Raw genomic sequence first — 25714 nt, 5'->3', positions numbered from 1 at the left:
GGTACTATGGGCCTTTTCGAGTGATCGAGAAGATCAATGAAGTGGCTTTCAGATTTGCATTACCTAGTCATTGGCACATACACAATGCTTTTTATGTGAGTCTCCTTTGCAAGTATGTGGGGCCGGAGCCCAGTGAAATGGTCATTGAGGATCCACCACAAGTGGATGAGCTTAAGGAGAACTTGCAGCCAGAGCAGATTGTGTATCACAAGAAACGCAAGCTTGTTGCAGGCAAAGTTGTGAGGCGTTACCTTGTGAAGTTTAGGAACTATCTTTCCATTGATGCCAAATGGGTAGATGAAGAGTTATTCAAAGATTGCCCGCATGTGCTTCAGACATATTTGGATGCATTTCAGTTACGGACAACTGTTTAGAAGCGGGGGAGAATGTCACCATTTGGCCACCCGAATGGTTCACTCTTGCTTTCACACTATGTACATATTGGATTGGTGTCCATGGCTTATGGAATGTGCCTATGCATGTGATTGACACGTGTCATGCTGTATAGTTGGATATGATATTCCGCTGGGACTTGACGTTATCATGCTCGGAATATCTGGAGGACTTGGCTTTCCGCTGGGACTTGTGCCTTTGTGTACATGCCCGGAAACGCCTGGAGGATTGGCTTTCCACTGGGTTTGGTATCGCATATACTTGCCTGGAAACGCCTGGTCTTATATGGTTTCATGAACGGAAATTGCTCATGCCAATGCTGCATTGCATAGCATCTTTATGTGCTTGCTTGCAAATGAAATTGCATGGTGTTTTCATGCCTGCAGACCTATGTGTAGTTCCGGGCTAGGAGACGCCCGCCCGTGAACCGTGCGTGTGAAACTGTCTGCTGACATGGTTGTGTGGCATGTGAACAGGTGGTAAGTATAACCCAATCTAGGCTCAAATAGCCCTTAGGACTTAGCCAATATTTATAAGTGAGTGCGTTCCCATTTCATTAAAGTTTGGGCGCCCAAAAGTCACTTATAAATTATGACCGCTTCCAAGTTCACACTCACTGAAGTCCCGAGGCGGACAAGACTCAATGTCCAGGACCTGATCCTCTCTTTTTACTCATAAATGGGCATCTCTCCATGTCCTCTCACCTGATTGGACCCCAATTCACTTACTTATTAAGAGAAAATTCGTGCTCTCTCTTCATGAGGATTTTTGGAGGCTAAAAACTCTGTTTTCCACCATTTTTCTGCATTTCCAAGCTCTCCATAGCTATACCCAACTTGCTAGGGTGTTTTCCAAGCTTCCAAGAGTGTTTTCAAGTGCTAATCACTCTCCTACTCACTCCCAATGACTGAAATTCAGCAAAACAGCTCTCATTTTTGCTGTAATTTCTGGTCTTTTTGCTGAAAACTCTAATTTCAGCCTTCCTTTCTCAAGTTGAACCACAGGGGAAGCTTTCCCAGGGTTCCCTTCATCCTCTTGAAGACTTTTGTCGCGAAGGATTGCGGCAAATCGAAGATATCAACACTTCTAAAGCTTCCAACGCGAAGGCTTCCGCTTGCAACAACTTCTATGAAGACTGGTAAGCTAATTGGACAATGTGTTGTCATTACTTATTCAGTAGAAGGGCAGGACTCCTTGTTTAGCCGCCTTGTGTAGTATTTCTCTTGTCCTATGTGCTCTTGAAGATGTGGCTACCTTGCTTGGTAGAACATAGAGCCAATGGTAGAGAATATGGGCACTGAAGTCGGGCCGGGCATCAAGGTAGCTTCTTGGTGATCTTCATCGACATACCATTGTTTTCTAAATGCTGAATTTCATATGCATTGGCATGGAGGATTTGGCAATGGATGCCCGTGAAGCTATGTATTGAATTTCTCCAATAGTAATACAATTTACTTAAGGGAGGGGTCGGCCGTTCCGGCTCATTGTGTGTCTCTTGTCAATTCAGCAATTTATATCTTGTATATGAGCAAGTGTCCTTCAAATCTTAGTGTATTTAAGTGTATTGATTAGCATTGTGTTCAACCAAGTTACATATTCCACCCACATCGACAAGTTTTCCAACGTTTCGCAGTTGTGACTAATTCGCTTAAAGATGGCAAGACTTGAAGGCAGAAGATCAAGATGACCCCTCGGGGTTTGAAGGCTTTCAAGGACCTCAAGGTTGCATTATTGGAGGCTCCTTTTTTAGCATTAGCGTCTTGGGATGACCCATTTCAGGTAATCACCGTTGCGAGTAACATCGCTATGGCAGCAGTCTTGCAACAACAGAATGGACATCTAGTAGCTTACATGTTCTGCAAGATGATCCTTGCAGAGAAAAACTACTCGGTTTATGACCGAGAATTCCTCACGGTGATTCATGGCCTGAAGCATTGAAAACATTTCCTTTATGGGCGCAACTTTGAGGCTCCCGCAGATCATCAAGCTGTGCGATGGCTTTAGACGATCCCAAGCACAAATTGGAGTGACCATTGGCACTGCTGGAGCCAGATTTTCTAGCAGTTTGGTGGTATGATCGAGTATCTTCCAGGCTAGGTCAACCCAGTGGCCGATGCTGCCTGGAGTAAGAAAGGAAGCGTGTCCCACATCCAATCCCCTTGGCTAGGGTAAGTTGCTGGTATAGTTCTAGATGACATGAAGCACAAGTACGTGGATTCCGTGGAATTAGGTACTTAGTGGGAATAGGATTGGACACCCTAGGACCATGTCATTTCTTGATACACGATGGTTGGCTTTTCTACAAAGGTCAACTTTGCGTGTTGAAATAGTTCCAAGCAACTCTTCTCCCGCGATGATGTCCATGATGCTGTCATACTGGTGGTCAAATGGGGCATGAACTCGACCTTGGAGAAGTTAGAGCGGTAGTTTTATTGGCCAAGAACGAGGCAAGATGTGCTTACTCATGTGCAACTGTGTCTGGTTTGTCAAAAGGTGAAAGCTCCTTGTGGGGGAAGAAGATAGGGTTGCTACAACCTTCATCCATTGCCGAAGGACCTTTTCAAGACATTTTGATAGATTTCGTGTCGAACTTGTCTCCCAGTTTGGGTAAGTGTAATACGTAGTGTTTGACGATTGTTGATTGTTTTAGCAAATTTGTTATCCCTATTCCTTGTGGGGCTAACATGATTGCTGAGGATGTTGCGAGATTGTTTATTCGGCATTGGTACCCCATAGGTGGCCTAAACCATTTGGCCTCCTAGGCTACCATTCCATGTGAATATGAGGATGATGGGTTCTCCGACTGTTCAACCATTGTTGTTCCTCGATGGGGGCGGTATGGGGGATACCTAGGACCATTGTGTAAGATCTTAATGCCAAGTTTACCAATCATTTTTGGAGGGCATTATTTGATAATGGTGAAGTGTTATGTCCACGACCAACAAGGTGAGTGGGAACAGTATTTGCCTTTAGTTCAAGCTGTTTTGAATGATTTCTTTTCTTTGGCAATCGACAGGACTCCATATGAGGTAGCATTTGGAAGACCGTTCCAGTCTTGACCACGGGGTTGTCCTCAATGCCTAAAGCGAACATATTGATGGAGTCATACCAGGAGATCTTGGAGTCTGGCTATAGCGTAGGAGGCCCAAGGTCAGGTGTACAAGTCCTGTACATGGTCCTGGTCAGGTGTGCAAGTCTTGCAAATGAAGTTGTGCCAGTCCGTACTGTGAGTCACCCTTTGGAATGATGACAGGTGCTCCAAGTGTTCAGCTTGTAGCCAAATACCATGCATCTGAGTAGAGCATGTGGTTGCATGTAGATGGAAGGGGCATCCTTGTGGGCCACCCAAGAAAAGGGTTAAGACCCTTGCATAGAAAAGGGGTAGGCCTTGTAGGCGACCCTAGGGGCCAAGGAGGCCCATGGCCAAGCCCAATAGCCAACACTTGGCTGTGCATACTAACGGCCAAGCCTGGAGGGCATAGGCAGCAAGGCGACCAGGCCTAGATGGCCTGGATAGCCTGTCGGCCAGCCTCAGAGGCAACGTGGACAGCATGGCCAGGACACATTGGCTGCCAAACAGCAGCTAGCCAATAGGGAAAAGGCACCCAATATATGGAGCTGAAACAGGTCGTGGAACAGGCCGATAGCCTTTAAGCATCCACCGACCAGCATCTATGATTACTATATGAGCACAGACTAGAGAGTCTCTTAGGCATCTCATAATTCACGAAGTGCTGAATTGTTCTAAGGGCCAGGATAACCAAGGGGAGCGTAACACAAAGGTGAAGTTTGAAGGTCAAGAACGAGATGATCTACAGGATGAAGTTTTACAGCAAGAGAAGATCTACAGATTTGAGTCTTTTCTCATCATTCAATAAAGCAAATACACTATCCTTGGTGGGGGCCCTGTAGAGCGTATTTGGGACCCGGTTGGGTGTACTGTGTCTGTCTCTCTGTCTCTGTCTCTCTCTTTCTCTCTCTCTCTCTCTCTCTCTCATGTCCGCGACATTGTGCAAAATCGTCGGGAACCGAGATACTGAATATTCGTTATTTGAAATATAATCCTGTTTGTAAGCTTCCGCATGTTACACATGACGTGCCGCCAAAGCAATAATACACTTGATGTTAGTCATACGAGACGTGGGTGCAAAGGTCTTATCAAAATCAATCCCTTTCTGTTGGGTATAACCCTTTGCAACAACTTGGCTTTTTAGCGATCAATGCTACCGTCCAAGCTTGTAAACCCATTTCGTACCTATGGCCGGCTTGCCATATGGCAAATCTGCCAGATTCCAAGTGTCATTCTTGAGTATGGAATAATACCCATCTTGCATGGCTTGTAGATTGCATGCAACCAATGATCATTTTCTTGTGCTTCTTCAAAAGAAACAGGTTTCTTTTCATTACATGTACTCACAACAAGAGAGTGATCCACAAATGAACTAGATGCATGATAAGAACCTGCACGTGTTCGACTAGACAATGGAATATCCAATGTGTTGTCACAGAATGTATCCAATAACCATCTAGGTGACTGGACTCCTGTTACCTATATGGCTGTCCGTTCCTCATCCACTGCATCATCCACTATGTCTTCATCTATGGGTTTATGCTGATTTTCAGCCATTGGGGGCATTTTCAGCTCTTTGATGAACATTTGACTGCCCCACAAAAGGTGTCCTGAATTGAACAAAGGAAAGAGAGTATCAAATAGATCTTGTGAGGCTACATTTTACTGTTTTTTACATGAGCATGGGCTGAACTAAGGTTTCTGCAAAAACCACATTTGATGGGCATTTCTTGAGTACATATGTAGCACACATAGAAGTCTCCCACCAAAAACCATGAGGCAAATCCTAGCCCTTTACCATGCATCATGCCATCTCCATGAGAGTTCCATTCTTCCTCTCAGCCACACCGTTTTGCTAAGGTGTGTAAGGCAGTGTGCACTGATGTTTTATGGCTCTTTCGGCCATAAATGCTGCAAAATCCCTTGACATATACTCTCACCTCTGTGTGTACGTAATGTACCAAGCTTTTGATCGGATACATTTTCAGCCATTGACAAGAAGTGTTTGAAGCACATAAATGCCTCATCTTCACCCTTCAAAGGATACACCCAGGTATGCCACCACCAATAGACGGTGTCCTCATCGGACCGCATATATCACTATGCACAAGCTGTATTTTTGGATAGCTGTTGCACACATGTCTTTGGGGAATGCTGTGAGTTGCATCTTGCCAAGAATACACTGCTCACATACATGCTTTATTGGGCCTCAAGCTGTGGTATTTTTGACACCATATCATGCCTTTGAAGGTGTAACAAACTCTTGAAATTTAAGTGACGAAAGCGGGCTTGGCATGCCAAAGCTCCGCATCACTCATGGTTTTAGTAGCAACCACAGAATATGCATTATGCATAACTCTCTCATAAGAATCAAGCTTGCACAACCCATGACATCGTGTGCCAGAAGCAAGGTCACCGCGAAACGTTTCACTGTTGCAACGAAATGTTGCTGAAACGATTTATTTTGAAATGAAACGTTGCAACGCTGGGCAGGTGGACAATGAAATGATAGACCGAAACGATTATATACATAAAATCTAAAGGCTGGGAAGCGAAATATGAAATTTTACATTTGGACATTCAATTGGAGAGAAAAAGTGCAATTTTCGTCTCCAAATTAGGGACCTAAATGTGAAATTTCAGATTTGGGTCTTCAATTGGAGAGGAAAATTGCAATTTTTTCCTCCAATTTGGGAGCCCAAATATGAAGTTTTAAATTTGGGCCTGCCAAAATGTGAAATTTCATATTCGGGTCTTCAATTGGAGAGTGAAAGTACATTTTTTCTCTCCAATTTGGAGACCCAAATCTAAAATTTCAAATTTGGACCTTCAAACCTATTTACAGATTTACTTTAATACTTACAATCAAGAAAACAAAAGCACCAAAATTCACTAGCGAATAATCAAACAAAGTTTAAAACTATGATGCATTGTTGATTGCATCCATGGACAATTCTGGGTGTTTTGCTCATTCCAAGTCATATTGTATCCATATTATTCCTTCTTGACTTTTCAGCTGGCTAGAAACGTTGGACAAAACGTCCATGATTGAAACATTTCAATAGCGAAGCACATTTCCGTTCCAACAGCAACAAAACGCATTTCGTGGTGACCATGACCAGAAGCAACAATAGCATTACCATCATTCTTGTCATGCATAGTACACTTGTCATCCATAAATTTGACCAGTAGGTCTGCCCTAGTAAATTTGATCAGTAGGTTTGTCCTAGTAATGGCTGAAACTGATAACAAGTTCTTCTTGATGCTCGATACATAAAGTACATCCTTGAGTGTAATTATACCACTGGTGGCATCGGTAAGTACAACATGGCCAACATCTTTTATTGGATATGAAGAGTTATTTGCACACGCCACACTGCCACCTCAGGAGCAGTCCCAGTCCCAAGTGTAGTTAATAGCATATGCTTTGACGTGATGTGCTTGCTAGCACCACTATCGAAGAACCAAACAGTAGAGTCAGATAATGACATGCATACATGCATTGATGGATCATAGCTGTACTGCACCACAAGAGACTACTCATCATGTGTATAATTTGAAGCATCTTTCTTTTCAGCACTTGGTGCTGAAGCATCAACAACCGACATTCTGGCATCCTTCTTCTTTTCGTTTTCCAACCTCTTTCGGCAGTCATTGATGTAGTGCCCAAGCTTTCTGTAGTCTTTGTCAAGCAAGCATCCATTGAATGTCCCTCATTGATATGCTCTGACTCTAGTTGTCTTCTTAAATAAGCTACCTTAGCCTCTTTGCAAAGATGTAAGTGCTTCCCATGCCTGCTCGGCAATGTCACAAGAGCAAATATGTGGGATAATGGACTTCTTCACAGAAAGAGCAATCATTGCATGTGCTTGTGCATCTCTTCCTTCTCATCTAGCTTGGTCTGGAGTAGAAGCTCGACCAACATCAGGACCACCAGTATGTGTTGTACTCCTTGAACCACATGTATTTGATGAGCCAGATGTACGAGTAGAACCAGTTGTTTCACTTGGACCTTGGTTTTCATCACCTGTAATCTCATCTAAGTGAGTTCTTGATGACTCTAGGAGCTGGTTGCTCTTCTGGTCGAGCTTCACGGCCATTGACTACATCCCATAAGCCTTTGGCAACCAAAACATGACGCATTATGTATGACCAAAGAGGGTAGTTGAAACCATGCAACTTGTCCTCTGCTCCCAACCAATTGATACATTCTGCCAGCCATTACTCAAAACAAACGCACTAATTGAGCCAAAACAAATGCCCTGCACAATGCACTGTAGACACCCGTCATCCGCTGAATGGCAACTTTGAGAGATGCCAAGCGACCCACTGATGGCAAAGACTTGCAAATGTACTGAAATTATGAAGTGTAGGAATATAAAAGTTATCTGAATAGAGGCTTGCTGACAAAAAAGTCAGGTTTGATAGTTGTCCGGATGCCGAAAGTCAATGTCGATACCACTGAAAGAGAGCTTGAAGAATGCCGGATGCGCCTCTATGCTTGGTTCAGCTCTGTTTTCGTGAAAGCTGAAAATTTGCAGAGAGGTTTTGAAGGCCTAAACGAGCTCCGATTTTGATGACCTTCGGCTTGGTAGACTCGGAAGATGACAAGGAACGCAACGGTGTAAAAAATTCTGGAGGGTGGAATTACAGAAACCAGAAAATTGACCAGGGGGTTTTCTAGTTGGATGCTGGCTTGGTGGAGTGGTCCCAAAAAAAATAATGCTGCGTGAGCTGAAAATCAGCCCCGGGCTGCACCAAGAGCAGGGTTTTCTGATGAAAACCCTTGCTGGGGCCTATAAGAAGCCTAGTAGGAAGCCTGGGAAAAAAAACCAAAATAGGCTAAAGATGCAAAAACGGGCTGCAGCCTGTATCGCAACTGTGAGCAGCAAATGAGCTGAAAATGGAGAAAGAGAAGTCCCTGGTGATAAAAGCTTGCTTTGATACCAAATTTTGGAATGAAGGCCGCAGCCAAGCACAGAACCCCACGTAGAAGCAATCATGAGAGTACAAGGAGAGGCAGAAATTGCATTGGGTAAGTGTCAAAGTAAAGTAAAAGAAGGGCAAGCTACATGCATAAGAGCCCAGGGGAAAAAACTCCTCTTTTGGAGGGTAAAAAGTGGCCTGGATGGTCCTATTGGTGTTAACCCATCACTGCCGCTGCATCTAGCAACAATCTTGAGTGCTTGTGACATATGAATCCCCAAATATCCTGGCATCTGGATAGGTGGTAGGCTGTAGCTTGATACAGCAATACAGCGTATGTTGGTTAGACAACTGACTTCCTACTGTGATTTGTGAGCAAGATGGTGTCACAGGTAGATGCTGGGATTTATTGGTCCAGATTGTGTTGTCTTGTTGGGGAGTGGCGGTGTGGAGTTGGGAGCGGGCATGATTGAGTATGTTTATGTTGATGTCCAGTGGTATTTTGCATTCTGCATACGAGCTAGTTTCTACAACATACATACTATACGAGCTAGCCTCTACAACATACATACTCAAAGCATTTCTTTAATGTTGATAATGACAGGCACTAGTGATGGACAACCAAGTTTGCAACAAAGGGAACCCAAGGTATTGCATCAAGCACGAATGAGGCTCACAGCTGCATAATTTTCTTTGACAGTGTGCTGGAGATGCTTAGAATGGGACATTTTTTACTGACTGGCAGGAACAAGTCTTGCTCAGGCAGGAAAATTGGCGCCATAACCTCTGCAGACGGTGTTTGCTTCCTCGGCTTATATACTTGTCCTTTGGCGTGGTTGGTTCCAGAGATGAAGGCAGGGAGCGTGCTGCCAAACCTCATGTTGATGAGCTAAAGCACCTTGTTGAAAAGTATGGAAAGACTCTTGGCTTTTCGTGGGAGAAGCTACAGGACCACTTTGCTGATTTCTCATCAGTGAGATCCTACTTAATGGTAAACAGGCCTTAGGACAGATGTGCCGCTTTAGGAAGATGAATTGTGCAATGTGTGCGCGCGTGTGTGTGTGTGCAGGGTTGGGTGGGGGGTATGTGTGTGCGGGTATGCAGGGGTGTGTGGGTGGAGCGCTTACGTTTCTAGTCTTTGCTGCAGGATCTCAATGTGGAAGCATCAGATGTGTTCTCTCTAGCACTGTTCTGGACTGCTTATCAGATTGCTTCACAGCCTTCCACCAAAGCTTTATCAAATTTGAATGAGTTGGCAACATATTTAGTTGCGGAACTGACAAGCTTTGCCAAGATCCCTGACGCTATGGACTGGAAACCTTCTCATCCGGACATGGTTGCATCGTGGTCCTCTCTCCCTTCATTAGTGTGCATTATTACTGAAGCCTTCACGTGGTACAGTTTGTGTTTGCAAATGTGGCTAAGAAGCTTGCAACCAGCTGGCAAAACTGGAAAGAAGAAGAAGAAAAGTGCAGTTCCGGTTGCTCAATCGGATGTTTCAGCAGATAGTGACCGCCAAAATCTGCTTGTTGCCCTTCACACATGTGCTGATGTGTTTTGTAATCAATTGGAGACACTAATCTCCTGGTTAGCAGCACTGTCAAAGGCCCTAAAGGCAAAAGATGTACGCGTTTATCTGGATTTACTGGAGGGACGGAGGCAGGCTAAGCCTATAGCTGTAACTGACGCTGCTCGCACGCCCGGTTTGGTTCTCCATGCCTTGGAATCAAGTCCTAATTCAATGGATGAAATGGGTGAGAGGATAGCTGCAGTATTTCAGACATGGCGGCCTGATCCTGTTCTTAGAAAGATGGTGGATGGCCAGTGTGCGACTCTGCATGATCTCGCCAGCGTATTATTATTAAGACTTAAAGCCTTGCAGGCTGTTAGGTCCTAGGCGATCTTTTTGAAGCCATGAGTATTGCGTCACGCCAAAGTATGTGTGTCGGATAATCTCCATTTATGATTTAATAATGTTTGTGTAATTATATAAACTTTTGGCCTGCCTTAGAAAAAGATAGGTCTAAGCAATAGTTTTCATTTTGAGCTTCCGGAGCAGGAAATCCAATCCCCCTGCGGCATCCCAAAAATAAAAATAAAAATGGTATAGGGTTAGAGAGCTGCACATGCAGGTTAAGGGGGGTCAAGCAGATCCATTGTGTGCATGTGTAGAGAGAGACAGATAACAATACTTCAAAGAGAGAGTGTGTATGCTTTTTGAAGGCCTGAGAGTAGCCGTAACCTTTGACATACACACAGCACATGTACACACACACTAATGACATGTGGCACACTTAATATATAAGGGGATGTTCACACCTAGTAGGTGTTCACACACAAACATAAGAATTAAGAACTCATACACTCATAGAATGGTTACACAAGAGATGGGCACAGACGTGATTGCTCGTAACTCCATCACATGTTGCAAGGGAGTGTTCTAGCCATGCGCACTTCTGGTGCCATGCTAATCCTCCAGACATCGAGCATTAAGGCCAACTCTTCGTCCCTTATAGCTCCTAAGAGAGATTACACATAAGGAGCCTTACACAAGGGTGTAAAAACACATATTGATGAATATATTGAATATTTATTACAAATCAATTTTTGGGGACTACCTTGGTATGAGTACCCACGTCACACAAAAACACGAAACATAGATAATGACTAGGATTTTTGACCCCCTTTTTGGGAATGCCAATGAAGATACTAGTTTCTTGTGGTGTCGCTTTTGCAGGCCAGTGTCGAAACACCCTCCATCGTGTTTGGGAGGACCCTCCATCAGGGGGGAGGGACTTCAATCAATGTGAGACTTTCAAATTGAAAATCCTCAAATTTTAATGAAATGAAATCACTCTAATTGGGTGATTTACATCACATAAAGGAAAGCCCGAAATTTTGAATTAATAGAAGCTTTTATTTTGAGAATGTTGTAAGGATTTAATTTCTCTGGAATGCCTATTTTTTTTAAAAATGTTGTAGAGTATGTACACGCTATTGTGGTCCGGAGTTGGGTTGATGTGCCAAGAGAAGATGGGTAGTCTTGGGCGGAATGAGCATTAGACTAATGTTGATGGGTAAGTTCACGGTGGTGGTATTGTGTAAGCGGCGTTGACGGAGGCGAGAACTTTGGTCGACCTCACGACACAAGAGCGTGAGTCGTGAGGTAGGGATAACACATTGAGAAGAGAGTGGAGGTCAACGATATTAGTGATGGGGTACATGTATGCACACTAGCTTATACCTAGTAGGTTCAACAAATCAGTGTTGCTCAGATGCCATTTATTGGTATCAAGGGTTAAAGAGTTGCACATGCAGGTTATGGGGGTCAAATAGATCCATAGTGTACATGTGCAAGATATGATTGAAGTGTTTGTAGATAACCAAGTACAATGCCTTTTGTAGGTTGTACAATGGCTCTTGTAGGCTTGAGAGTAGTCTCATCTTTTGACACACACGATACGTCAACACATCTCTCCCACTAATGATGTGGCATAGTTATTTTATCCACATGTAGGGAGGTGTTCACATATATAGATTTTATAAGTACTTGTACACAAAATGGATGCACACAAGATGGACACATATACAAAGCTTCAAGATATTCAACACCTCTCTCTCTCTCTCTCTCTCTCTCTCTCGTCCTCTATGCTTCTTTGTTCTCTCCTCTGATTCCTTCTGTTTTACAAGTATATATTTTATTATATTTATAATGAATTAATAATAGTATAAAAATATGTTTAACTTAATTTATGTAGGATTCAACTTAATGGAATGTGCAAGTGAGCACAAGATTAATATATATGTGCAAATGTGTACAAAGTCATTATATGTAACAAGGTCTATTAGCAATTTTATTTGGGCAAAGGTTTTTATATGTACAAACTTTAGGGATTTTGGTATGATTAAAAATATGTAAAGGAATATATCAAAAGTAGAAAAAGCAAGCTTAATTTGTATGCTTATCTATTCTTTAGCTCTTTGGGTTAATTTTTATGAATAAAATTCTCTAAATACTCAAGGTGTGAAAGAGCTACACGTTCGAGGGGAGAGATTGCACCTTATCTGGTTTATTGTGATATTCTTTATCCTTTACTTTTGATGGTAATGTTATTCTAATTCTTTCGTCTTGTGATATGCTTAATTATTTAATTATCAATTTTAATTTATCTTTGTTTTAATTATGATATAATTTGTAAAATTTTTAATTAATTCTTTAAGAAGTACAAAAAGGGTCTCGTGACAGTGGTATTAGATCTCGGTGTACATTCTTAAAGAAGGTTAACTCACCAGAAACCAAAGGGTAAATGAGGGAAAGCTTACAAGAAACCAAAGGATAAAGAATGGCAAGCTTAGGAAACCTTTGGGTCAAAGATTGAATTTGAATGGTTATGGGATTTGTATAGACCCTTGGATGGAGAATTGAATCAATGGCTAGAAATTAATGCTACCCTTCTTTCAAATATCACTATTGTGGAAGAAAAACTACGTTTAGTTTCTTAAAAATGGTTTTAAGAATTTGATTTTGGTTTGGAGATCTTTCTTTATGGGTGTGATGACCAAGGCATGAGTAGCATTCTCCTATTTTCAAAATTCTAGGTAGTGGCCAAGAGATGATTCTATAATGGATGGTTTGGGAGGGTTTTAGCTCTCAAATATTAGTTTCTTTCATAAATTGTGAAGCGTAGCATACCTAAAATTTTAATCTGCTTCCCTCGGATGGTCGCATGGCGATGTTGCACGATCGTGGAAGAAGAAGGGAGGGGATTGATGATGCGTTGATTATGTAATTTGTAGCGACTTTACAATTTGAAGCTTGCTAAATAAAACTTTAACAGCTTTATTAAACTAAATTTTTCATAGTGTTGCACGTTTGAAAAAGGAAAAGCTTATTAAATATACAAGTTTTATGAAGTGTAAAATACGAAAGTTTTTTTTTAAAATTATTTTTGGGTTGTGATTGCTTGGTGGATTCTTTCTCTTCCTTCCACTCGATGACGATTGTTATAGATTTCTTGCGTTATGTCGATCAACTGGTCAAAAATTTTTGTAAGCTTTATTAATAAAGTTACGTTGTTAGGCTTTAATAACAAAGCTTTAAAATAATAAAGTTTTATTAAGTTTTGTTAATCTTTAATAATAAAGCTTTGATACAAAATTTTTCGAAACAACGATATATATATATATACCTTATCCCAACTATCTCTCTTCTTTCTGCGCATACAACAAATTTTAGAGGCTTAACTATTAAGCTTTAAAGCCTTGATGAAAGGCTTAATAATCAAGCTTTTTATATATACTCAATTTCAATTGTAAATTCAATGACCATCACTGAATGAGATGCAGTTGAAATTAAAGAGATTAATAATAAAATATACATAAGAACTCTGTATCTTTAATATATTAGTTGCTTATAATTTTTAATAAGAATTACTTAAGACCCAAAATTAAAGCTTTTAATAGCTTTAATCATCTCTAAAAAGCCTAGAGACTATAGACACTCATCGACCTAGAGACTATAGACACTCATCGTCCAAGAGGAAATGTCTTAAATGACCATTCTAAAGCTAGACAAGTAATTTAGTAAAAGTTTACTCCAACTATCCATTTTATTTCTCACGACGATAAAAGTTTATACGCTTACGCTTAAAATCTCTCAACTCACCACATTCTTAATTTAATTATACTAATTGTTCACATGTATTTAAATTTTTTTCAATGCCTTCTTACTATTAAACAACAAAGCATAACATATAAATATAGGTAGATCAAAAACATGTCTTCCGTTTAAGTCTTTTTTTAGATTCGATGTTATGTGATATTTAAAAGACCCTTATCTAAAATTTGCTTACGAGTTTCCTTGTCTTGTAAAGTTCGACAACCTTGGTTTGAAATCAACATAAAAAATGACTGGGCAACTCTCAATTCGACCACTTTTATGGGCACTAAGAGAGACTACCGGACCACATAGTTACATTCTAGTCGAGAAACTCATTGACCATGAATCTCTTCCATGGTCCTTTTGTAAAGGATGGACTTCTATCATACTATGGCAACAACGAGGAATTGCTTGGGACTCCACAACAAAAGTCGTAGACTTCAATATTACGACTATTATCCATAATACATTCCCTACCCAAGTTGTATATTTTGTATTGCAATATGATTTCTGAAATCCGTATCCACGTATCCAATTATTTGGCAACATTTTTCATAATAGCTATCACTAACCTCAAAAACACCTTCCCTTGATATCTCTTTAAACTGTTTGAGCATAACTCATGGCATCCTTGGTCTTAGATTAAAGATGTATTTAAATTTATTTCTTTGGTTTTGAATTATAAACGTTAGAAAATGTGTTACTTCTTTTCATTTCTTTAGATTATAATCGTGTTACTTCTTTTCATTTCTTTAGAATTTCTATTAAATTTCATTGTATTGAAAATTATAATAGTGCTTAACCTTAAGACTCCCTCATTAAAATCAAAATTAATTGTCCAGCATAGTATTCTCATGTTAATTTTTTTTGGATGATTATAGCATTATGACTCGGTCATCACCCCCCATGATCCACTTACACAATCGGAACTCATGCGACTCATGACACAATGTACCCGTTTAGCATGTATATGTAAACGAAACCATGTTATTTTTCAACAACTATTACGGATATTCAACAACAAGCAACAAGATGAATGGTCAAAGCTTTGGGCACATGATCACGAGGGATGCTTTATTTTTATATGTAATAAAAACACCACGATTTTTACTCCAAACATACGTTTTTGTCACCTTTTAGAGGAGCGGATGGACATCGTACATGGATATACTATAGAAGATGAATAATCTATAACGGATGAAGAATTTATAAATCGATTACGTTATCTTAGGACCAAATTATTCCCTGAGAAGATACTAATACTCGACCATACCCGCATCATTAGAAGGATGTAAACTTTATACAATTTTTTTTTTGTATTCATTTCTCTTTAAAACTCTCGACTTTGAAAGTGGTATTTCATTATATTTATGATCGTAGTAAATTGATTCTTCATTTTTCATAATTTTTTAAAACAATCAAATTTGCTTACAATGTATCCTCTATAACTTAGTGAATAATGTTTTCAATATTTTTATGAAAGTTTTATCTTTCAGACGGTGATTCAAACACTTTCCAAGTAAGCTGCTCATTTCTAACCTTACAAAAGTGATCATGTTTAAATATTCATTAATAATAAAACTTTAAGTTTTATTTCTTATAAAGTCATATTTAAATATAATCCTAGTTATGTTTGGAATAATAATTATATTTCTATCCGTTTGCATTCTTTCACATTTTTCTCAATGTAGAGTTTCATTGCAATCGAATATATAAGAAGGTACGACTCTCTACGCTTGAGTTTCGTGTTTATTATTTAAGTTTATTTAAAATTCAAAAGTAAATTAATCTTTCATCATTGAGACTTGTTTGCTTAATTAAGATTGTTAAAATTGTTACTAGTCATTCACATTCATATTTGCGCTTAAACTTTTGATATATTAAAAAATTAATTTTATCTACTCGGTTCATAATCTCACGTATCCTTGAGTGTCAAAATTCTTTTGACAGATAATTTCAATGACACCACAAAGATGGAGGTATGTATATGTATATATCTACTGCCTTTTATAAAACTTTTTTATAAATATTTTTATAATATTTTTTCAAACTTAGAACCTAAATAATAAACCATAGACTCAACATCAAGATTAGTTTAAGTTTAATAACTTAAATAAAATTTTTAGATAAAAAAATTTGTGTCAAAATTTAAGTTTCAAAGGAAAATGGCCACTCCGTCTCAAACTTCTATTATGAAAAGGAAGTGATGTATGGAATTAATTTGGTGGTATGGGATATCAGATTGGTTTCATACACTTACTCCAGACACATTTATGTCTTTTATATTTTTACCAGCTTATGTGTGTATGTACAACACGCCTATGTGGTATATGACACTTTGACTCATCTTACATACATTCATTTGATTGGTTCACTACATATGCTCAATCAAGGGAAATCATGAAGCCATTCTAGATCTAGTCTTTCACACCAATCATGAAGCCATTCTCTCATGCGCTTATACAACTGTATATCGGGGATGTCCGTATATGGCATGCTTTTGTGCCTCCACTGTTTGTTTCAGTTGGTTCATATATGGAGGGGTGATTTTCAGGGTACTTACACATGGCAAACATGTGTGGCTGCCTCCACTATTTGTTTTAGTTGATTTGTATGAAGGGGTGATTCCCAAGGTAGCCCGGCAAACATGTGGTTGTTATTTGATTATTTATGGGTTGTCTATATCTCAAGACGATGTTGGGAGGATTAATTGATGTATTTAATTAATTGTTTAACTAACATGGATAGCGTTTGAGTATAGCAATGAGAAATACGAGGGTACCGATTGAGTTGTCGCACTACATGAGATGTGTGAGGGTACTGATTGAGGTGTCCCACTATACGAGGGTGCCGATTGAGGTGTCGCACTACATGAGATGTGTGAGGGTACTGATTGAGGAGTCCCACTATACGAGGGTATCGATTGAGGTGTCGTATGGCTTGTGAATTGAGAGGTAGTATGAACATGATCATTTTTCTTTTGTATTAAACTTTTTGTACATGTTATTTTTTATTTGATAAAATCAATGTGATGATTATCAATTTTGGTGTCGCACGAGTTTTCTTGATTGGTATTCCATGTCCATAAGAACCTTTAAGCTATGCCTTTGTGGCTCTGAGTCATGTTCGGACCTCTGAGTTTACCTTGTAGGTTATGACATCAACAATCTTGTTCTCTTGGTATTTTTCTTACGCAGCTAAGGACCGTTGCTTCCTCAAACGGGAGGACTGTACAGGTATATATTTTATTATATTTTGAATGAATTAATAATCGTATAAAAATATATTTAATTTAATTTGTGCAAGATCTAGCATAATGGGATATGCAAGTGAGCACAAGATTAATATATATGTGTAAATGTGCACAGTCATTTTATGTAGCAAGGTCCACTAGTAATTTTACTTGGACAAAGATTTTTATATGTATAAACCTTAGGGATTTTTGTATGATTAAAAATATGTAAAGCAATACCCCAAAAGTGAGAAAAGCAAGCCCAATTTGTGCGCTCATCTATTCTTAGCTCCTTGGGCTATTTTTATGAATAAAATTCTCTACATACTCAAGTCGTGTAGAAGTGGAGCTACACGCTTAAGGGGGGATATTGCACCCAATCTGGTTTAATGTGTAGTATTCTCTATTCTTTACTTTTGATGGTGATGTTATTCTAATTATTTTGCCTTGTGTTATGCTAAATTATTTAATCATCAATTTCAATTCGAGTCTTTGTTTTAATTATGATATAATTTGTGAGATTTTTAATTAATTCTTCAAGAAGTATAAAAAGGTTTCCATGACCCTTTTTTTCCCCATCTTTTTTCCTTTGCCAATTATTGATTCCGTTATTTCTCATCTTGATGATCGAGGGCATTATGGGAGTTTATAAGTTTTGAAGTCTTCTGACTTTTTCACTTAGTATAGTGGGGGCTTAGCAGCATTTCTTCTCTAGCATCCAAAGAGGTTTTTGAGATTTTCATGTTAATATACTTCAATGAGGTTTACTTGTCTAGTCTCTTACCTTGTCCCTCTGATCAATTTAGTTGAAAAGTGTGCACCATGCCAGAACCAAGGGTAGTGCAGACTTTCCAATCTCATGTATTCTCCACCTTAAAGTGGTTTACTTGGTTAATCTTTACCCAATTCTTCTATAGGTGCTAGAATGGACTTGTGTATAAGCTAGAGCTCCCATGGACACATTAAAATTGTGGTATGATGGAAGATATCTAATGGGTTTTGTTTAGACAAAAGTCCTTACTTTCAGAGAGAATTATTGCAAGAATTTGTGTGCACATGTTAAAAAATATGCAAGGTGGCCTATTTATTATTATATTTTTATGCAGGGTTCTCAAATTATGCTTGGTGTGTTGGTTGGATTTTGGATGGAGAAAAAAAATGCCGTAAGTTGCGGTACCAAAGTTATTGCACACATCTAGCTTGTAGAGCTAACGTCTTGATGGAAGTAACCTTTCTCACCCTCATTTGATCTATATGAGCACACAACATAATCTAGTCTTTTGGTTTGTCATATGGTGTGCATAAAGGATGAAAAGAATATAAATTAGTAGTGGAAAAAGCCCTCTAGATTTATGTAGGCGTCAAATGTGTAATCTACACCATCCTCTAGGTAGTGTGCATGGTAGCCACTCTAGTAAGTGCTTGCCAAATTTGTTATAGGAATGTTGTTGATATATTTATGTTCTTATGTGTATGCGCATACAATGTTTGAAAAAACAAAGATGTTCTCTATGGTTAGTTGCATGTCATTAGTGCCAAATTTTCTAAAGCAAACATATCTGTGATGTACAATGAGTGTGGGTAGTAGTAGTAGAGTCCCACCAATGAGTGTGGTAGTCAAGGCTTACCTAAGAATGTGATTAGTTTGTCATTGTCTTCATAGCAACCTTCCCACAGAATGAGTTAAATATGAGCCATTGGTTTATTGCATGTTATAGCTACGATGCCTGGGGTTCTCAAAGGGATTTTCCAAAAATTGCTATCTTGTCGACTATTTTAGGAAGTCTTCATTATTGAGTACTAATGTTTTAAAGAGTTCTACTATTGATATCCATATTGTTAAAAATGGATTTGAAATATGTAGCATCTCAGGGCTACATTTCATAGCCTTTATAGAATAGAGTTGTACTCTAGATAGAACCAGTGGAATCACAAGTTTGTGATGACTGGTAATGAGATGGGTATACGTATGCCAACATGGGAGTGAACCTCAACATGTGTGGATTTTGGTAATGTGTATGTGTGTACATAGACACATATATATATGTATATATGTATAGATACCAACCATCTTCTTGGAAAGATGTATGGTAGCGACTCTAGGTGAGTGCTTGCCTGGAAGATTGCCTATTTTTTCCTTATTACATTGTTTTCCTTATGGTTCATTGTTGGGGCATATTCACAGTATGCTCTCGTTATCCTTGTGGTGCATTGATACTCCTTCGTCCTTGGTTAATGTGCTTTGGCACCTAACTATAAGCATTATACAATGTCGTTTCTTTTCTTAAGACTTCTTCATGGGCAGTTGTCCAAGATATAGTATAAACATGTACTGAGAGTGATTAAAGAAGTTATTCCTAAGGTTTGGAAGGAAGAACACCTAGTTTGTCCTTGGGCATTAATCTCTGTCATAGTGTTTTACACTCTTGGTGGGCAAGATGTGATGTAGGCAACACTTCTGTTAACCCACTCAGGTCACCTAATTCAAAGATCTTGGAGGTTGGGAGACTAGCGTACTTAAGGCTTTAACGAGTCTAAACAACTGGAACATACGTTTTGGTCCTTGTTGCAAGGACATAATGTGAACCTTGATTTTTGGTCATTGTAAGCATCGAATGTTAATCTTGGGCTAGAAAGGCTTTTTGGTGGAGAGTAGTGAATTTTTAGTGGATATATCTATTCCATAATAAATCCTTGCTAGATCAATTTTGGGAGTCCAAGTATAAGACATATGTAGTTAAAGTTATGGCCATGGCCCGTGGTTGTCAAGCTGTATTTAGTCAAAGTTATGGCCATGAAGCTATATTTAGTCAAAGTTATGGCCATGAATGGTCCATGGTTGTTAGCTATATTTAGTCAAAGCTTAATCCTTGTTAGAGAAATTTTGGGAGTCTAGGTGTAAGACATTTTTAGTCAAAGTTATGGCCATGGCCTATAGTTGTCAAGCTATATTTAGTCAAAGTTATGGTCATGGCCCATGGTTGTTAAGCTATATTTGGTCAAAGATTTGATTGTGGTGGTTGACGTTCAATTAGCCTCAAGTGTGTACCTAGCACCCACGTAGAAGTTTGTTTGGGAAAAAAACCAATTGTCTGTTTATTTGTTATGCATCATGAAGGCTTCTCTTTAATATTTTAGGTTGTTCAGAGGAGAAATTGTAAGGATTGGTTATTTCCATTACATTTAAAGAAAATGACATTGTGAATATTTATGTGTGCAATCATAAAGGTTTCTTTTAATTTTTATGTTGCTTGTGACATGGCTTTATGTGTACATTTTCTAGTGTTAATTGAGCTTACCACTTTCTTGGTTTAATATAGTTATTTTATTGTGCTACATTGTATACTCGATATTTTTTTAAAATACATAAAGAAATAATAATACAATTATTACTATTTTATCATGCTATATTGCATACTCGATATATATATATATATATATATATATATATATATATATATATATATATATATATATATATATATAAATTATTATTTTAAATGCTTAAAGTCTCTCATGTTCGTTTATGATGGCTTATCTTTCATGTGGTATATTTCAAGTGCAAACATTTGCTTTATGAAATGTTTTATTTGGCATGACCACTCAACGTGTGTGCATTCTATGCTTTATGATACAATAACTTCTAGTTGGCCCATTGCATGCAATGCTTCCAAAACTATAAGTACTTAGCAATGCGTTGGATTTGGAAGGTAAGATTGATAATATTAAAGATGTGAAAGAGACCCAAGAAGCACAAATAACCAAAGCTTATGTTAAATTAGCGATTGACATTATGAAGATAACTTATACAGCTGAGTCACTCTATTTGATCAGCCTTATTGTTGGGCTTTTTTCATGTCACCCATTATGGGGACGGAAACCCTTGATGGTTTGCCTAAAGAGCCGGCCCATTAAACACAAATGATCCACATTCTCTTTTGCAGCTCGAAAAATGAGACATGGGATATATGTAAAGGCCCTCAGCATCTCTATAATGCCAACATCTTTAAGCATGTAGTAAGGCATATTAATGAGTTGTGCTTGCATCATGTGATGTTTCCTTTCTTGCGTTCAATGGTGCACTTTTTATGTATAGACTACACTTTTTATATGTACAGACTAAAGGCTCACTATCTTTAATCTTGATGGAGACATGGGAGCATCCTTGTAATGATGTGTGCTTGCATCATCTAGTGTTCCTTTCTTGCATTCAGTGGTGCACTTTTTATGTATAGACTAGTAGGGGCTTTCTATCCTTGTAATGAGTTGTGCTTGCATCATCTGATGTTTGCTTTCTTGTGTTTAGTGGTGCATTTTTTATGTATAGACTAAGGGCTAGCTATCTTTAATGTTGATGAGACATGGGAGCTAACTATCTATGTATAGACTAAGGGCTAACTATCTTTAATGTTGATGAGACATGGGAGCATTCTTGTAATGAGTTGTGCTTGCATTATTTGGTGTTTCCTTTCTTGCATTCAGTGGTGCACTTTTTATGTATAGACTAGGGGCTCACTATCCTTAATCTTGATGAGACATGGGAGCATTCTTGTAATGATTGATTGTCTATGATGTTAATACTAGTGTTATTGATGTATATGTTTAGTCATTGTCAAGCATTCATATTGGGATTAATCGATGGATTTAAATTGGTTATGATAAGTAATGCACTTGAAATGTCTTTATCTAGGGGGTGAATAGTATGAGGTTACCGAGGACTGAGGTGTCACTCAGGATTAATCGATGGATTTAAATTGATTATGATAAGTAATGCACTTGAAATGCCTTTATCTGGGGGGGCTGGGGGGGGGGTGAACAGTGTGAGGTTATCGACAACTGAGGTGTCACTGAGGTGAGATGACTCATTGAGGTGTTTCATAGAGTATTTATATCTATTATGGTTTTAATTTACATTTTATTTTGGCTCATGCATATTAGCAGGTTATCGTTGTGTAGTTTTGTATATCGACACTTGCATTTATTTTGTGCAAAGTAGCAAAATATGATATTGCTAAGGTTGGTTATTAAAGTTGTATCAGATCCAATATTGGAGAAGGAAGCTATTATTAGCTCGTACTTTAATCAATTTTACTACCCATGTAAGGGAGTTGGAGCTCCTCACATTGGTGGGGCAGCCGGAGGGGGAGAGATTCTACCTTAAGCTTTGGTGTATGGTGTTCTTTGAAGTAATTTATGTATCATGGTTAAATCTTCATCTTTCAAAATGTTTCAATCCCTATCTAGATGTAATATTAGTGCAAAAAAGTAATACATTCATTCATCTTGCTTAGTCCTACATTATCCATTCTTCTTAATAGTAGTCTTGTTTTACAAAAGTCATTTTTTGTGGCTTTTAAAAGCTTACGTAAAAAACTCAACTCTCTTTATCTATATGTTTCAAAACATTTTTCTCTAAGAAAATAACTTAAATACAAAATAGTAATTAAAAAAATTTCAAGTATTAAGAAGTTCTAAAAGCATGGTTTTGCATTTAGGCCCTTTTTTTGTAAAATGGTTTTTAACCTCTACCTGGAAAAAATGCCTGAAATGAAAACTAAGCACGCTATATGTATAATTAGATATGTAATGTACATTCACCATTGGCATGTACCTTCCATCAATTAAAGGTGATTTTTAAACTTCTTAACAGCTTTGCAATTATATGATTTTTAACTCATTTTTATTTTTAAGAAATAAATTTATCACGTAACTCTTACCATATAAAGATGCATGCTAATCAAGCACACTTAAGCACTTTTATCTCTTTTTGAGTTTATTTACGCTTCTATTTAAGAGGCTTTCACTTTACACATGTTCATCCACCCCACCTTCTTTTCACTTGTACATAAACATTTAGCCTTATGGCATTTATTTATGGCTAGTGTTCTGTGTGAATTATACCCTTCAATTGCAAGCTTTGTTAGATCCTTGGAACTTCAATAGTTTTATATGTGATTGATTATCTTGTTGATTCATTTGCACGTTGGTTGTGAGTTATAGCACTCTCACTATCCCACTCTAGTTGATTTTCTATTTTTTAAAGTATCTTTGTTTTCTCAAGAGATAAAACAAGATTTGTCCTCTCCACCTTCCAAGGACCTAACATGTGTATTATCCTTGGATTCTCCTAGGCTCATATGCATGATAAAGTGAATTAAACGTAGTGTCTCCTACATCGTTATTGGGGCCACTACTCTTTTATAAAGAAACACAAACAAAACTTCTTTGAAGATTTTTAATACTTTAAAAGCACCATAAGAAATCTTTTTTTTTAAATGTCTACCATGGTAAGTGCTTCAATATCTTCCATTTTAGTGTGCTAGTAAGCACCATAAATTTACCACATAATCCTACATATAGTTGATAATGCGACAACAAATAAACCTTAAATCTTCAATAAAATACTTAGTATGAACCATGAGCTATCAACAGACTTCATATGTAGCCACACAAATTTTTTTACAATGAGAAACACTCACAAAGAACTTAATAATTTGTTATACGTTTTTCACAATATTTGAAATACTATTAAAAAATTAAAGAGTTATATAATCTTTTTTATATATAAAAATAATCATGTATTCATAACTTATTTAATTTAATCAAATAGACTTGGTCTCTATATATTAGTTGAATCATTGGGATTTTTTAGTAAAGAAAATAGAGGTTTATTTTGAATTGTGTTAATTGAGGTGCATGACTCATTTGGGAAGTGAACTTGCGTAGGCTAAGGACCCCTTCTTTTGGTCTTTTGAAAAGGGACCAAAGATATGTCACATTGAAAAAGTCATGCTATTGCTAATGCTAGTGACCATTCAGGCACCCTTGTTCCATTGGCCATCATTTATAACAAACCTACTTTAGATCTTTGTGTTGAGTACACTCAATTCAATGACTTAGTGCTTTTGCAAACCTTGAAGGTTGGACTGGCAAAATCAGTCGGGGCTTATGTCTCCAGGTCTGAAAAAAGTTTCTTTTATTATACTTTTGGTGGCTTTCCAAAATGACTCCTAAATGATGTAAATCCTATGTTAGATGTGAATATTCATGTTCCGTATGGGGGAGCATACTACAAATGTGGGTTTGAGCACTCACATAAGGACGGACCAAACAAAGTGACCATCTCCCCAATGAAAGAAGCATCATCCATGCACCTTAACTTGTTGATTGTATAAGTTGGATTCATTCAGATAGTTCCATTGAACGTTGTTAAGTGTACGAATTGGATTCATTCGCATAGCTCCATTGAACATTGTGACAAGTCTCAAGGCAAAGTCGAGGGATAGTGAGGAGGCATGATACACAAAAGCAATAAGCTCAAACTTTGAATTTGTAGAAACTAGGCCAAAAGACCAAGGCACAAGCCCTAAAGCTAGAGAAACCCCCAAGAACCAGAAGAAGATTGGAAACACATGTCTAGAAAAAGAAAACTTCTAAAAGCGCATGGAAATGTAGTATGCAATAGGTTATCCAAGAAAATATCTTCATAACAATAGGGAGTTGTTTAGATGAGAGCTTAAGGATGCTTCTCTTGGCGAGAAAATATGGAGTGGTTTATATGAAAGCCTTAAAGACGCCTCCCTTGGTGAGCCAATAGAAGATATCTCACTCAAGAAAACTCTTGATAAGGGAAAAGCCCTTATGGATCCTATTTAGCTCTCTAAAGCTTTAAAGAATACCCTAAAGTCGTGTTGGAGAAAGCAAAACAAAAGAAGCCCAAGATCTTGCAATGAAAACTATAGGTTGAATTAGAGAGCTAGTTCATGAATTTCTAGTTGTGCCTAAACCCAATGATGATTCCCAAACTAGTTATGAAGCCTAAGATGGAAGTTCTAGGTGTGCGTGATTCCCAAACTAGTTATGGAGCATAAGGCCTAAGAGCCATGCAAACTAGGCCAAAAGGATTAGAGGATACAATGTCCGATGAAGACACAGAGAAAGGCCGAACAACACATCATGTTCTTTGATGATGTCATCGATGATGACTATATTTCATCCTCATTAAACACCCCACCACATAGCAAGTCTAACAACCTTCTTGTCCTTTAAAGTCTTTTACAAGAAGTTCTCTTTTGCAAGGAAATTCAAAGTCCTTGGAGAGACTTGTCTCACTAGATGAATGGGAATTTAAGAGCCCAAATCAAAGAAAATAGAGCCTATGGTCTTCTTTTGAGCTTAATACTAAGCAAGGATTACCCAAAGTTCTTATGAAAAAACTAGGACACTACTTTGAGAGTGAGAGCATGAATGTCATGCTCCTCTATGTGTATGAAGTAAAATAGGTAACTACAATGTTGGATGGTAGTGCTAGATTCAACATAATCATCACTAAGAGTTGTTGGGAAACCTAACGCAACCTGGTACCACCACTAGTAGATACAAGCATAATGGTGAAGCTCATTGAAAGGAATACAACAAAAATAATGAGACTCCT

The 25714-nt window shown here is 38.2% G+C and overlaps 1 protein-coding gene across 4 annotated transcripts in view; it reads left to right on the top strand.

The window, feature by feature from the left end:
* Positions 1 to 10383, top strand: part of LOC147605027 (Tetratricopeptide repeat (TPR)-like superfamily protein) — a 59925-nt gene extending 49542 nt beyond the window's left edge. For 2 of the 4 annotated variants that reach the window (XM_086794100.1, XM_086794101.1), the window contains 3 exons: positions 8994 to 9037; positions 9135 to 9380; positions 9537 to 10383. In XM_086794100.1, coding sequence (XP_086650226.1) covers positions 8994 to 9037; positions 9135 to 9380; positions 9537 to 10286 — 1040 coding nt within the window. In that variant the 3' untranslated portion in view covers positions 10287 to 10383. Of the gene's footprint in view, positions 1 to 8781; positions 8874 to 8993; positions 9038 to 9134; positions 9381 to 9536 lie in introns of those variants that run through there. The other 2 variants (XM_086794104.1, XM_086794102.1) reach the window with 2 other exon arrangements.
* The last annotated feature ends 15331 nt before the right edge of the window (positions 10384 to 25714 follow it).

Source organism: Cibotium barometz, chromosome 60 (genome assembly GCF_041138505.1).
Source record: "Cibotium barometz isolate CiBa-2024 chromosome 60, ASM4113850v1, whole genome shotgun sequence".
In the NCBI taxonomy this organism is placed as follows: domain Eukaryota; kingdom Viridiplantae; phylum Streptophyta; class Polypodiopsida; order Cyatheales; family Cibotiaceae; genus Cibotium; species Cibotium barometz.
The sequence above is the reverse complement of the archived record's forward strand: the minus strand, read 5'-3'. Positions and strand labels throughout refer to the sequence as shown.